Source organism: Notothenia rossii (assembly GCF_949606895.1).
Source record: "Notothenia rossii genome assembly, chromosome: 5".
In the NCBI taxonomy this organism is placed as follows: domain Eukaryota; kingdom Metazoa; phylum Chordata; class Actinopteri; order Perciformes; family Nototheniidae; genus Notothenia; species Notothenia rossii.
Window position 1 is genome coordinate 15,076,914 of NC_136903.1, and position 16,365 is coordinate 15,093,278.

The window sequence follows — 16,365 nt, forward strand, 5'->3', positions numbered from 1 at the left end:
GACACAAACCGACTTGGAGATAAGTGAGTTAGATTATCGGAAGAAGTGTTACGCGACGTATTACGCGTTAGCCAATTAAGCTAACAAGCTAGCTTAGCAAGTGAAGTATATTAGCAAGCTAGTAGCCCTCGCGGTAAAGTTGGCGCGCAAAAATGGCAAGCAGAGAAACAGGTCTCCTGGCACCGCAGCTCTTATTCAAAGGATGTGAAGATAAGTATGACCTTTGGGAAACAAGATTCCTAGGCTGCTTACATACTCTGAGGCTAAAAGAGACTATCTTACATGAGCCCACCGGTGCTGATCAAGAACAGCTAGATGCAGATAGAAGGAAGAATGCTGATTGCTATGCTGAGCTAATAAGGCTGATAGATGATAAGAGCCTGTCGCTAATAAGACATGAGGCCGCAGATGACGGCAGGAAGGCTCTGAAAATACTGAAAGAACATTATTCAGGGAAAAGCAAGCCGAGGATAATAAACTTATACACGTCGTTAACGAGGCTGCACATGGCAGACAACGAGAGTGTTACCGACTACATGATAAGGGCAGAGAACGTGATTACAGCCCTGAGAGATGCAGGCGAGACCATGAGTGATGGACTGACCATAGCCATGATACTAAATGGGTTACCAGACTCCTTCAAGCCATTCGCCGTCCATGTAACACAGAACGAAGATAACGTTACGTTCACAGACTTTAGAAGAAGATTAAGGGTCTATGAAGAGTCGGAGAAAATGAACACAGCAGAATCCACAGATAATGTGATGAAAACATGTGCAAGGCAAGGCCGAGGCACCAAGACGCACGCTAGCAACAGAAGAGATGAAGATGCCAATGTGACGTGCTACAAGTTTGGAATAAAAGGACACATATCAAGAAAATGTTTTCGAAAAGTGTGGTGCGGTTACTGCAAAAGGAATACACACGATGAATCACTCTGTAAGAAAAAGGGGGGAGAAGATGGTGCCAGAAAAGTCGCAGAGGAACAGAATGGCAACCAAGACCATCTCTTCAAGGCCAAGCACACAAAGAGCGGGAAACCACCAGACAACGTGAAGATGAAAGGCATCATGGTGGACGCAGGAGCGACATCCCACATCGTGAACGACATCGGAAAGTTTAAAAGCTTCGACGATTCATTCCAGCCCGAGTCTCATTCAGTGGAGTTAGCTGACGGGACCAAGTGCAATGGAACAGCACAGAGAAGAGGAACGGCGGTGATATGTCTATTAGACGACGCCGGACGACAACACAGAGCACAGCTACGGGATGCACTGTACATGCCCTCATACCCACATGACATCTTTTCGGTGGCAAGAGCAACAAACGGAGGGGCGACAATCACCTTCAAGAAAGGGGACAGTCACATGGTTACCAAAGACGGCAGCAGGTTTGACATCCATGAAAGTGTAAATTTGTATTACTTACCAACTGTTGAGGGGAATGTTGACCAATGTAAAGGGTGTCACGACATGCAAACTTGGCATGAAATTTTGGGTCATTGCAATTACGAAGATGTACAAAATTTACAAGGTGTAGTGAAAGGCATGGAGATAAGAGGAAGTGCAGTCAAACCAGCTCAGTTGTGTGAAGTGTGTACACAGGGCAAGTTCACCCAAACGAGAAATAGGGAGCCAGACAAAAAGGCTAAGATGCCCTTAGAACTAGTCCACACAGACTTAGCCGGTCCCATGTCAACACCAAGCATAGAAGGGCACAGATATACACAGTCTTTTACAGACGACTACTCTGGTACTATTTTTGTGTATTTTCTAAGGTCCAAGAGTGATACAGTGCAGGCCACAGAAAGGTTCTTAGCAGACATAGCACCTTACGGAGAAGTTAAGTGTATCCGTTCAGATAACGGCACTGAGTTTACAAGCCGAGACTTCCAGGCACTGTTAACCAAAAATAGGATTAGACACGAGACGTCTGCACCCTATTCACCCCACCAAAATGGTACAGCAGAGAGAGGTTGGCGAACTCTCTATGATATGGGCAGATGCTTACTGATAGAAAGCAAGTTACCAAATAAACTATGGAACTACGCCATACAGACAGCAGCTTATGTAAGGAACAGGTGTTACAGTAGGCGCACAAAGAAAACGCCATACGAGCTGTTCACAGGCAAAGAACCAAATATATCCAAACTTCAGAAATTTGGGTCAGTGTGTTTTGCTTACAAACAAGAGAAGGGAAAGCTCGACCCTAGGTGTGAGCAAGGTGTTTTCATAGGCTATGATAAAAATAGCCCAGCTTACCTGGTGTATTATCCAGACACAGAGAGGGTCCAAAAACACAGATTGGTAAAATTCACAACAAAGGGGGATAAAGAAAAGGAAACACAAACACCAGAGTCATACAATGAATATGGTGATAGTGATGTACATCCCAGGGTCAAGGACAGCGATGAAAATGTTGTTGATGAATGTGATGTGGGAAATGTGCCAGGTCAAGATACTCAAAGTGGTGCTTCTGGGACTTTACCTGAACAGACTGAACGTACACAGCCGGGTAAAGTCACCGAGACTCCAAACAGAAAAAACCCACCCAGAACCAGGAGGAGACCAGCTCACCTACAGGAGTTTGAGACTGACGATACGGAGGACAAACTGCAAACATGCATGGATTTTTGTTACAGAGCAGTATGCGACATTCCTCAAACCTTCCAGGACGCCATAGCGTCACCCAAATCAAGGCAGTGGAAAAATGCCATAAACGAGGAGATGAGATCACTGGAGGAGAACGAGACCTTCAACCTCACCCAATTGCCACCAGGCAAACGGGCAGTGGGGGGTAGATGGGTCTACGCACTCAAGAGTGACATTGATGGGTCAGACAAGTACAAGGCGCGATTTGTAGCTAAAGGCTACAGTCAGAAACCAGGAATCGACTATGATGAGACATTCTCACCCACAGCTGATATGACAAGTGTAAGAGTACTCATGCAAAAGGCAGCACAGGAGAACTTAATCTTACACCAAATGGATGTTAAAACAGCCTATTTACATGCACCCATTGATTGTGAAATATATATGACAAAACCAGCCACCAAAATAAAGCTAAAGAGGTTTGCTCAGGATATGTTTGGCACCTAGAAGGGCAAAGAGTTAACATAGTTAAGGTAAAAGAAAAAGAAGCCTTATTTTGTTTTGTTCTCAGGTAACCCAGTAAGCTAAGAGCGAGTGGGGGTGTTAAGTATTATTATTTGATGACGCCCTTAGTCTGTGTACTACGGTAGCAGTCGCACTGTTATTCTGTTCTTGTATGAAGGTACGTCCTAATGTGACGTCACTACGTTGACTGTTGTCAGTCTGTGAATAAACTTACCGGAGACATGCTGAAGAGAATACCGAGTCTGATTTACTTATTGTTCATACGCGATTCATGTGCACCCAAGCTTAACAAAGATGTTAATTAAGCCTCTTTGTAGTCTCTTTGGAAGACTTACTTTGGGGAAAATGTCAGCTGCCCACTGGTGTGAAACCACATTAAACACAGCTGCCTAATGTACACAATAATAAAGTGTGACAGAGATAAACGGCAGTCATTTATAAAATGATAAACGTGTTATTGATGATGCGCAACAATTTGACAATGCATAAATACTGTTAATCTTGTTTAAAAAAAACTGTGTGATGTATTCTATATATAACTAACAACCATGAAGGCGCGGCAGCTACACGATCTGTTCGTGTTGCAGAAACTTTCTCCGCTCTCTCACTTCCCTTGATCTTTGTTATTTTCCATGGTAGCTCTATATTCCCTGAACACTTGATTAGAATGTAAACAGAATAATTTGCATACGCCCGTTAATGTTCAAATAGGATGCCTATAGATGCATACTGTATCTAGCATACTTCGAATCAATGAAGGGTGTTCTTTTCAACACAAAAATCTTATTTATAGGTAAAAACATGCACAGTGGCTAATGCTCATTTCACATAAAGCTACAACAAGCAAGGCAATTTTTTTATGCTTCCGAGTGTACTCTTTCACAGTGTCAGCTTTCATAAGAACCAATGTTTGCCTCAAGCTTCACGTGTCAGTTGCGAGTGGGCCCATGCCAGTTTTGGTTATGATTCATAGGTTAATAGACAAGACATTTTGGGTGAGTGTTGCTTTCGGTGTTTTAACTTTGGCAACCAGTGCGATGGATTTTATTTTAAAAGTCGTCATGTGCAGTCATCCTGAAGCCTCCCTCCTGCTTGCCTTTCTGTTATCCAACGCCTTTGGAAAAAAACAAGCATTAAATGCTATTGTCCCTCTCTGCTGCCTGCTAAGTTTGCTTATTGATGTTTATAAAGCATCAGCGTGAGATTTTTTGAAATTATGCGGTTAGACAATATCATTTTTACAAGCACATTGTTACTCAGGTTTCACAGCCAGTATTCTTCTGAATTGATTTATTTCGTTTGGTTTCATACCCTGAAATTAAAGACAAAGGACGTAACGGCAGCGACAGCGAAATCAAACAAATGGTCACGTTGTGAGTAAGCTGCTGTGTCGTGGAGCTGATGATTGTCAGCAGGGGCTCGTGTGGTGGGTGGGATTTTCAGATATCAGAGGTGGTGCAGCTAACATCTGTTTGAGCAGCAGTGGCTGTTTGGCATTCAGAAACCTTCTGCCTGCTCCTGTGAGCCCTGTGCCGTTTGATCCGTGACATAGTTGTGAGCGGGGTTGATATTGGACCTGACCAGATTCACAGCCTGATTTGATCCCCTGTTGGGCTTGTATCAACAACCTTCAGTATTTTTGTTGCATTTACTGGGAGTTATGAATTCACAGATGTTCAGAGTATCATGAGGAGAGGGAAGATGTGCAAATCAATAAGTACGTAATTGTCACAACCATGGGAATATTATAGTAATAGCACATAATGTGGGTCTTAAACCTCGACCTGTCACATTTAAGTGATGTCTTCCTGGTGCTATGTTAATTTTATGTCTCTGTGATTACATGCTTCTCAACGTCAGCAAATACTACACGAGAACACAGGTATAAAACAAATGGTTGTGACAGATGCTGAAAGCGAATGATCGCCTGATGATTTAGCAGTGGACGACCATTTTAATAGTGCACTCCTCTCTAATTATGGTGTGATGTGGGTAATATTGAGCGAGCATGTAGACTCTCGCTGCCTGCTAATTCACAGCAAACAAACACAGCTGGGTGTTGGAAGGCAGCGCTCTGCCAACTGAGACAGAGCGCTGTCTCAGTCTCACTCTGTCTCCTCTCATGTCTGGATTCTTCAAGAAAACCCTCAGCATCACCCTGGGCAGTCCAAGTCTTTTCTCTCTCATCTGCCCTCCCCCTAGCAAAGAATCTGGGCCCAGTTCAAACGGAGCCTCAGCGGGCCGCCTTCCTCTCTTAATACATCCACTGGGACTTCTTTACAAATCACTGAATCAGCAACTACACACCAAAATCTGTGGTGGTTATTAGGGCAATCAGCACGTGTTTATAACTCATTAAAGATAGTCTGCTCAATCTGAAGGCTCAGCATATTTCAGCCCTGTTCGTCAACATACTTTAATTACCGTGTGAAGCTTTCATTCAGTTAAAAAAAATGAACTTTAATACATTTTCACAAACCCTTGTTCATAAGAAAAAGGGGAAAAGACAAAAATATGTTTTTTTGTCCATGCTCTATCTATTGAATTACACGTTGGCATTCTCTGATTATTTGTATCTGCCTTTTAAAACTGGTATATTACTATATATAATATATTTGGCATATGCACAAAAACAGACTCTGTCGCAATATAACATGGTCATATGGCTTTGCTCCTGTAATAATGATAATAATAATCTGGAACCTCCTTGAAAAGGATCACTGAATTACTGTTTGCATTCTTAGTTTTCAACAAGTTTTAGCATATTAAAACTTCAGAAAAGTATTCAGCCACAATCTATGTGCCTCAGATCCCTTTACTTTTGCACACTTCATTATCTTGTACATGTAATTATAAATGAAAAGAAAAATGCCATTGTCCCATCAATCTATGCTTAATAACCTATAATGACAAAGTGACAACGTATTTTTAGAATTGTCTGCTAATTTATTAAAATCAAAAACTAAAATATCTCATTTACATAAGTATTCAGACTCTTTCAGTACTCAGTACAAGCCCCTTTGGCAGCAGTGGGAGCTTCAGGTTCTCTGCGAAGTCTCTACGAGCTTTGCTCACCTGGAAGTTTATCCCATTCTTCCTAGCAGATCCTCTCAAGTTTGTTCAGATTGGATGGGAAGCGTCTGAAATGCAATCTTTGGGTCTCTCCACAGACGATTTATGATGTTAAATTCTGGGCTGGCCACTTAAGGACATGTCAGTCTTCTCCCGAAAAGACCCTTGCCACTTGTTGGCTGTTTGCTTTTGGTCATTGTCGTGATGAAAAGGGAACTGTTGCCCTAGTCTTAGGTCACGTGAGCTCTAAGGCAGGTTTGACCTCTCTATTTGGCTGCATTCGACCTTCCCTGAATTCTGACCAGTGTCTCTGAGAAGCTTACCCAAAGCATAATATTGTCACGATCATATTTCACCTTTACCCCTGCTCCTGGAAACACTCAAAGCTTTTGATTGTATACCCTTGCTTTAATCTAGGCCTCGTCACACTTGTTTGGCAGAGCTCTACAGGGAGGTCCTTGGACTTCATGGCTTGGTTTTCATCCCGAACAATTTAATCAATTGCTACATCTGGACTCTAATCAAGTTGAATAGATCTTAAGGATAATTAAAAAAGGAAGCACCTGACCAAAATGTTGAGTGCCACAGCAAAGGACCTGAATACTTAAATGTGAACGATTTCAGTTTTAGTCTTTTACTTTGTCATTTTGGGTTTGTTAATGGGCAAAGGAGGCAATTTCAAATATCATTGACAACACAATAAAGTGTGCAAAAACTAGTCACCGTGAGAAAATTATTATAAGACTACGTATATACAGATTATAACCTGGACTGCAAATACAGGAAATCTTTTTAAATAACTACTGAGTCTAAATTATTAAACATCTCTGATGCAGCTAAAGATTTACTTCCACCAGTGATGTTAGTAAACAAGTGCTCCTGGAGGCTGAACGGCTTTAATAGAGGCTCGATCCATATTTATTTGGCCAACAGTAATAGTTTACTTTTGATGCTGAAAGCGTTATAAAGGATTATTTCAAATTTGCAGATAAATACAAGCTTAATTCCAGCGTTTTTGAGCCACCTCCTCTGAGACACACCTGCTCATCTGCTGCTCAGACGCTATGCCGTTTATAACTCTCTGTTGGGGTTTGATTATTAAGAAAAAATGTTGGTTGGTTGTTGTTTTTTTTCTTCTAAATGAGACTTGCTGCACTTTGTCTCATAATTGGTTCACTGTATCAGTTGGAGCTATTTTGAACTCATGGATCAGAGCCAGACAGCACTGAATACTGTAATCATGTGAAGCCATTTGACGCCTAACAAAGACGTCTGGTATAAATTAAACATAAGTATATTCAAGGGTATTTGAGCAGAGGATGAGTGGGAAATTGCTCACTCCTCCATTGGTATGCGTTAACCCTCATTTGGTGTATTGAGCTTCTCTATTGCATCTTCTTATCTTTACAGATGGAGAGCTTTGTTATGTTCATCACCATGGATCCTTGCAGCCTCCACACCTCCCCCAAGGATAGAAGCAGAGTTGTTTTGTTATTTACTCTTGTGAATGAGCTGGTGGAGAATATGTTTTGAAGCTGTGTAATTCTTTGTGGAAAATGAGGAAATGAGAATCATGGGATTCGATGCCCATCCATTTCTGGCTTCAACATCCAATGCACCGGGGACTTCCTGTCACTCATTGTCTCCCTCAGTTCACTTTTCACACCTGCCTCTCCCCATCATCTCTTTGTCTCTCACACCATCCTGCACTGTCCTTGTTTTTCTCTCCTTCTGACCGGCTGTTTTTTCTTTTTTCCATTACAGTTGATTTCTATTTTCAGCTCTCACTCCTCTGGACGCTCGCTCATCCACTGTCTTCCCACCATCCTGACATTTTTTATGATAGCATTGAATGATACATGAGTTTCCTTTTGATAGCTTTCCCCCGCATGACAGAGATTCAGAACGTTTTTAATCCCCTGAAATTGACGTACAAGAATGCAGTATTTATTGTGAAACGTCTACCTCCTGTGGATGCTTTGACGCTTTAGTGGTGCATTGTATGCATCTTTGTGTACTCAAAATGGGGTAAACAATTTAAAGGTCCCATGTCATGGCCATTTCTACTGATCATAATTCCATTGTTGAGGTCTACTAGAATAGATTTATATTGTGCAATTTTCCAAACTCACATTGGTTTCTCATACAGCATCTCTGTATAGTATGTGTAGTCACACTCTGTCCTAAACGGCTTGTTGGAGCTCCTGCCCCCCCCTCCCTATGAGCCCACTGTGCACTGATTGGTCAGCTCGCCCACTCAGTTCTGATGAGTCTATCACTATGGTCCACCACCGTTACAGCGGAACATCAGTGATTATGTGTTATAATGGCGTTAGCAACCATAAAATGACACCAGTAAGTACAAACAGATGACAATGCTGCGTGCGTTCTGCGAGACAGCGAGACATCGCGAATGGACGCGGGAAGGGGGGGATGCTGAGGAGGCTGCAGCACCCCCATCTGCGAGGCTCCCCTAGCATCCGCAGCCCCCCCCCCCCCGTACCTCCAAAAGCGGAGCACCTACAGAGTAAGCGCCCCCCAGGACGTCACAGTTTCGCCACTGACAGAGAGAGTGTGTGTGAGGAGCTACACGGAATGGTCCATTTGGGTATGGGCACGTCACTGTACTCTCCAACGAGGCGTTCTGGGGCAGCATAGACAGGTCTTTTCTGTGTTAGAGTTTTACCCGCTACAGGGTGTACTTCGAGGGTTTGTGACTTTGCAGACCGTTTACATGCATAAAAACCTTCATAACACACAAGGGGACGGGTAATAACCAGAAAAGCATGACATGGGAGCTTTTAATGTATTCATCCATGATTTCAGTCCAACGATACGGCTATTATAGCGGAAAAACAGACGAAAAATATCCTAAATTGTGTCCATCAATTTGTGATTTGTTCAGTGATGGTTAATAAAGACACTGTTAATCTATACTGTAAGTATGCGTTTGATTAACACACACATCTCTTGTGTGCAGCTGTTTAACTAGTCGTTCCGGTCAGAGCTATGTTTATTCATTTGTTGACCTTTCTATTTCAGGTTGGTGGTGATTATACAACAGATGAGTGGTTTTGTTTTCTTGTGTGTGATGGATATCATTTTTTAGCTCAGTAGTGCCATTGTGGGCTTTATCATTTTTGTTCAGCAGGGCTATTGTCAACTCTGGCTTTGTAGCAGGTTTAATAATATCAAGAGCCACAATCTGTGGACAGCAGTTGGAAATTATATCCGTGTTAGCTGGACATAATGGAGTCTACTCTGCCTGCTCAGTGTATATAAGCTTTAAAGAAAAACTGTAATTTATCATTGTTATAAATTACCACTACATTGAACTCAGATTACCAGTATGATACGTTTTCAAAAGAAATCGAGAACAGCAAATATTAGAAATAAATCATGCCGGTAGGACTACTTGCTTTATTATGCTCTTGTGCTATTAATAAGCATTGTATGCATCCTACATACATCTGAGTAAATTCGATCTCTGGTACATAACCTCTAGCTGATTGCCTCTCTGAGTTTCTCTTCACGTTTACCGCTTGGCTCGATGGCTTTGTGTTTATGAAGACATGTTAAATATGGGCAGTTGTAAATGCTGTGCATACTGTATGTTGCACAAGTGGCAGAAATATGATTGCAAGCCTCTCTTGCTCGTATGCTTCAAGCCACCTGAGGGGGAGATATCCTCTCCATACTGCCTGTTGTTTTTCCTGCCCATTGGTGGCTGTTTCAGACAAGGAAAACCCATGTTGAGCCACAATGTTGAGCAACCAGAGCTTATTTTGCAGAGTTGGGAATGGGGACATCCTCTTCCTACATAACCACCATTCATAATGAATAGTAACATAAAATGTCAACAAGAGTCGATGAGACTGATGCAGCAGTACAAGTCTATTCACAGAAATATAAACTCTTGGAGCGCCTTATAGCTAAATTGTTACAGCGCATGCCGTTAGACTGCAACTTCCCGGGTCAGACTCTGGCCTTGGGACTTTTGTTGCATGTCAGACCCTTTTTCTCTCGCCTAGTTTCCAGTCTGCCTCTATGCTGTCATCTGCATAATAACAGAGCCCCAAACAAATCATCTAAAACCAAAAGACAACAAACAACTATTGATTCAACATATTTCAGTTTTTCCATTTTTTTGTGTGGCTTTTAATTCTAAATGGAGCTAGGTGGCTACATAGGAAGAGGATTTTACCATTCTCAATTCTGCAGACTTAACTCTGATTACTCTTTTGTTTTCCTTTCCCAGAACAGCCACCAACAGGCTTAACGAACAACAGGCGGTCGGTAGAAGAAGTCTTCCACTCAAGTGGCTTTTAGCACCGAGAGAAAGTGTGGCCAGCAAATATATTTCTGACCACTTTAAGCATTAACGACAGCCCATATTCAACCTGTCTTCATAAACACAAACCAATTGAGCCAAGCAGTAAAGATGGGAAAAAAACGCAATCAGCTAGAGGTTATGTACCAGAGACTGAATTGACAATATGTAGGATGCAAGCAATGCTCATGAACAACACAAGCATATGGAAAAACGAATTGTACCACAGCAAAAACGACTTTTGATTCAACATATTTATTCTATAACAAAAAACACTAACCTGATAATGCTGTCTTTAGGATTAAGGACATGTAGCATACTGTAACTCTACCTGGGTTTACTGAGGCTTATAATAACGGCTCATTACAAAAGCAAAGTCGTAGCAGGGTTGCCTATCCAGGATCACTGGTTTTAGGCTTCACACTCAATCCACAATAAGCAAGCCTACCATAGCAAATTGCCATCCAACTTAATATCCAATTGTCCACACCAAGCCAAAGTGGCAGCTTAGTTTGGTTTCCTCCCACTCATTTCCTGGGAAGCAGAATCTTTGCCCATTTTTGATGTGTATCAGAGCATCACTTTCAAGGAATCATGCGTGGTGTTCGGGGTGGAGCAGGGCGGCTTTAGGCTGATCCCCTCCCTGTCCCACTTGTAGCAAAAGTGTCAATACAGATTACATGGATTGTGACACATGTGAAACACCTTTAACTGTAATGAGCTTTTCCTCAAGGATGAGTCCAGCAGACCTCACTTTTCCAAGCCTTTAAATTGCCATTATGTCCATGGTTACAGCAGGTCATGCTCTAGCTGTTTGAAATCAGGTTGCTGCAGGACTTTCTAGATGCTTCTCTTCAGTACCCAACGGATTACCTTAAAGAGGCAATTGCCATGTACATTTCAGGGTGGTGCGAATGATAATCGTAGTCAGAAATGTCTCTCAAAAGCAGATTTGATTTGACTTTGATGAGTGTAATCAGGAGACCACCGGGCGAAGGACTGATGGCACAGTGTTCCTGAGATAGTGGGAGAGGCATTTACACTTGAAATTAGTAAAGCAAAAACACCGCTTCAAAGGACAAATCTAAGCTAACCTTTTCTTTCTCTGCTTTCTCTCTCATCTCCTCCCTCCACTTTGCTCCAGGGCAAGAGGAATAAGCCAGGAGTGGAGACAGCAGACACTCCAGACTCGGCACGTGGGCGAGGGGAGAAGAAAGCCATCAAGTAAGTGCCTGGTAATGGGTTGGGGTAGAATCATTTGGTGATGATGAACTCCTTTTTGGTTCGGCTTCGACTCCCATGATGTACATCACACACAAACAAGGCGGAAAAGGAGGCCTGTAGTTTTAAGAGCACAACCTCTACAAGAGCATGTTCGCGTAGATTTAATCAGTATAGATTACATTTGCATTATTTTACCTGTGAAGCTTTTTTTTTGTGAGATAGGTCTCCCTTAAGTGCAGGCCTTTACCTGCTCCTGCATTGCTTAAAATGCTGAAAGTTTTGTGCCTTCATTAGAGAAATATATTTTGGGGAATATTTTTGATTTAACATTTCTTTCAGGGCTCAAACTAAGAATAAATTGGTTTCTGTTCTTGGGAAAGGAGAGCTACAGGTCAGCACCAGAAAATGTCAGCTTTGTAATGCTAAGCACAAAACTTCTTTCTACAAAATGCCTTCTATTAACCTGCTCATCACTCCTTCTCTTCTATAGCCTGTCGCTGTCTCAGCTATTTCTGAATGTCTTTTGTTTACTTTTCATTTTCTGTACGGACGCACTAAAGATGGACAATGTGAATGTATTCTGACTTGAGCTCCCTTGGTCTGAATCCTAATTTAGCCTTTTCTTTCTCACTGGCTCCAGCAGCATTGGTGTGCTCAGTTTGTCATTTCAGCTTGAAACTTCTTCTCTGTGTGCACTGGCTTCTCTCCGGCTCTGTCCCTGTGCTGCAGCTCTGACCTCTGCTGTGTGACTTGTATGACATCAGTGATTCTGCTCACCTTTTCCTCCTCTACTTAACTGTCTGCGATGTATACCTCTGCCTTGTGTCTCATGCGTTTATGTGTTCTCACTGCTCACGCCGAGGATGGGGGCCTGACTTCTTAATGTTAACTCTAATGTGTTTCATCAGTGGTGCCGTGCTAGATGAACAGAATGTAATTACATGCTGTGTGTATTCATCAGATTATAACTTCCTCTTTTCTTGCTTCTCCTCCTCTATCTCTCTGTGTCTTTGCTACAGCACATTGCTCTTATGAAAAAGCTTTTGTGAATGCCTTTTTCCCCCCAGGCTGCCCCTTTCTTATTTTTAAATCTAACCACACATTTGTCAAGTGCGGGTGGTAAAATAGACATTAATCTGGGCCTGTTTTGTTTCAAACTCCCATTCAGTGCAGCTGTATGAGACTAACCATCTGCCTCAAACTAAGCCATGTCGTCAAAGCAGGAACGCCTGCTGTGATTGGCTGGTTGGTGCAGAGGCCGTCAAAGTTGTGTTGCTCTGACCTGTCTCTCTCTTTGGCCGCAGTGATCTAGACAGAGACTTTTGGAATAACAATGAAAGCAGCACAGTGCAGCAGAGGTGGAGCTCCTATCCGCCCAAGGAGTTCGTACTAAACATTTCTCCCTATGCCCCATATGGAGATCCACGCCTCACACTCAAGTGAGTCTTGGTCCAAGGTTGGTAAGAGTTTTCCCCTGAGCAGGGCTGTAAGGAGGCAGGGGCAAGTGTCCTACCTTAGTTCCTCTCCTTTAGTCCTGTCCTTCCTGTTCCTCTCCACCCCCAACACCCTGTTTTCAAGTTGTGCATCACCACAAGCCACTCATCAAATTGAACTATTAGATGTGGATGTTATAATGTCTGACAGCTAATTTAAATCAACCAAGTTTCATAATTTTGATTATTTTTTATTTTCCTTGGGTTAAAATGTTCTCATGAGTAACCGGGGATGTTCGGCTAAGGGCGTTTTGAAAAGGAAAAGCCCATGCTATAAATGTCACAGTGTGGCAATATACACAAACCACACATTTCTGGACTTGAAATTGTTGTTTAATGCGATTTCCATCAACAATAGTAATAACGGCAACAATAACAACCCACCCGATGTCAGAACACTGGAGGGCACAAATGGTTACTAATGATTACTCATAGTCTGCTTGGGAAATGTGAGTGTAGGAAATGTCACACACGCACATTACAGCATCCCCACAACAGCAATTCGGCCATTACTGCAGCGTCAAAGCAGCAAAGCTCTGTAACCTCCCCGGGCTAATTTCTGCCGCTACTCCTCACATCCCCGTCACCTCCTCATAAACACAGAGGCGCATGTTCAGCTGCCCCCACACTCCGTACAGCCCTGCCAGTCCCACTAACTCCCGACCTCTAACCTCACGTCTCTCCCATGGGGCTGTAACCATGGAGACGGACAACCCTCGTAGCTTTCCTTTTTAAAAGACAGGTGTATACTTTAACCCACCTTCTTCGTAATCTGTGTATCTCCCCGTCTTTTGCGTGTGTGATCGGTTGTTGTTGTTGTTGTTGTGGAGGGTTGACCGTTAAACCAGGTTGCAGTGTGCTGCCAGTGTTCACCTGTGGTTTACATCCATCTCAACATACAAATCTGATGTGTTCTGCACTTACGCTATAGCACTTGAACTGTGTGTCTATCAGAAGATAAGGTAACAGTGTTTTTTTACTTGTTGCAATAAAATTCACTTTCTCACTCACGAGGCAATTGAATCCAATAAAGCAGTGGCAAGGTCATACCTACAGTATCTCCCCCTGGGCGCAAGGAGGCTCTAAGCCCAGACATCCTGCTACCAGGCATGTGTCTGATTCACTGTCTAATAACTGGTCATCTTTAATAGACCTCGCTGTTGAGGACTATTTGTTAAATTGCCTGAAGAAGGGAGGCAGCAGTGCTTATTAAGGCGGTGGATATATGGATTAATGTCTGGAAACTCTGCCTGCAGATGATGGCTGCTGATCTCAGAAAAGCCTCTATACTGTATACCCTAGTGCGTCTGTTTGAGACGTTCATTTAAAAAATAAAAAATAAAATAACTCAAGGATGTCATTTATTGTCCATAGAGCTGTTTTTCAGCCGGTCCTGTCTTTGCAGCGGTAAAAAATGAACTCTTCAATGCAGTAATGTTAAAACAAGTTGTTTTTATCGATAGTGTTTGAGCCAGCAAACTTTCTGAAATGTATTTAAAAATAGGAAACATTATGAAGATATTTTTTAAGTAGGAGAGACATGGGACGACCTCTCGACTTCAACCAATAATATGCCGATCCAGCCAACACACAGCTGGGAATTATTTCCTGCTTAAGATTCTCTCGAGATCAGCAGCTTTCAATCTTTCTAATGACATCGGGCCTCATTTATCACACAGGAAACCATCAATCTGCATGTTTAAGGATTTATTGGACTCGACATTCAATACTATAATTATTTTAAATAATGATCTCTTTAAAAACCTTGTATCAGCAAGAGACAGAAACTTAAAAATGTCAGATGGACATAAACCATTTTTCAAATGTATGCATCAAGTATATTATACTTGAGTTGATCAATCCGACAGCTTCGTGATGAAAAAAATGTCAAGACTTTGTGGCTATATTTCTTTTACAAATCACTTCTACTGTCAGAAGTTCAGACGGGAGCAGGATTGATAACTGAAAGCTATATTCCTGTAAATACTCTTTAGTGATTCATGGTCCCATTTATTTACGTCTTCCCATCTTTTTAAAGCAGAAAGCCGTTCACCTTGTGCTCGATGAATGGGGCCCGTGTCTCTTGTGTTGACCGTTGCTTCAGCAGTGTCATCTATGCTGTTGTTGTGATTGATAACTTATCCATGTCAGGTCAGTTGGTCAGAATTAAATGTGAAAGGTGACCTTCAGAGCGACATGAGGCAAGTGTAGCCCCCCCCCCGCCCCCCTCACTTACACACCAGACGACAGCGTCCTCTGTGCCTCACATTTGATGTCTCCCCGAGCAGGAGCACCATGCATTTTAATGAAATGTAGTCATGTCACCAGAGGGCACTACTGTGCTTTATTTTTGATCATCACTGCTTTCGGTAGATTTGACATTTTAAACCCAAAACCTAAAACCAGTTTTTAAAGGAACTCTGAGTTGCTCTTACTGTAAGTACAAACACGGATTAATTTCTGAAACTTTGTGCGAGGTCGATATGATTAGATTGCCCTTATGATCCTTTCTACTGTGTGGTGTAGGTATTTCACTACTTCCTGTTTACTGTTATTGATGCTAAGTGGTGATCAAATGACAAGCAGATCTTTAACAATGAAATATTGGACATTAGGATCTAAAAATAGACTGTAATGGATGTTTTTCAGGGCAAATGCACTTGTATTTAACCAAATGGCCCTTTGGATGACTTCCAAAATGAATTATTTTCTCGTGAGGCACTTCAGCACAAGCCTTCCTCGAGTTGCTCTAAGTTGCTCCTATTCAATTTCCCTGTATACTAGCACATCTCAAGGCCCAAATGCCTAAATGAATGAGAGAATGAGCCCCAAATCACTGGCGTCCGAACAATGTTGCCACTAGTGAATGCTGGCAGCTGTAGTATTGGTCCTCCAGGCCCAAAGGAGTGACTTCTTGTTGGTTTTCCATCCTCCACAGGCTGCCTGTAAATCTCCTCCTCCTCTTCCTCCCTGCTCTCCTCTCCCCAATCCCTCTCTTTCTCCCCACTGGACTCCACACAGACCTTTTCATCCTCCTGCCTCTCTGTTGGCCTGGAAAACTAGACCTGCCCATTCACACACTACTGATCTGTCTCACCTCCTTAGCCATGTGGTTGCTCAATCTATTTTC

The 16,365-nt window shown here is 42.5% G+C and overlaps 1 protein-coding gene across 3 annotated transcripts in view; it reads left to right on the forward strand.

The window, feature by feature from the left end:
- Positions 1-16,365, forward strand: part of syt7a (synaptotagmin VIIa) — an 84,479-nt gene that overhangs the window by 35,372 nt on the left and 32,742 nt on the right. For 2 of the 3 annotated variants that reach the window (XM_079684135.1, XM_079684136.1), the window contains exon 3: positions 11,663-11,742. In XM_079684135.1, coding sequence (XP_079540261.1) covers positions 11,663-11,742 — 80 coding nt within the window. Of the gene's footprint in view, positions 1-11,662; positions 11,743-13,046; positions 13,182-16,365 lie in introns of all 3 variants that reach the window. The other variant, XM_079684134.1, reaches the window with a different exon arrangement.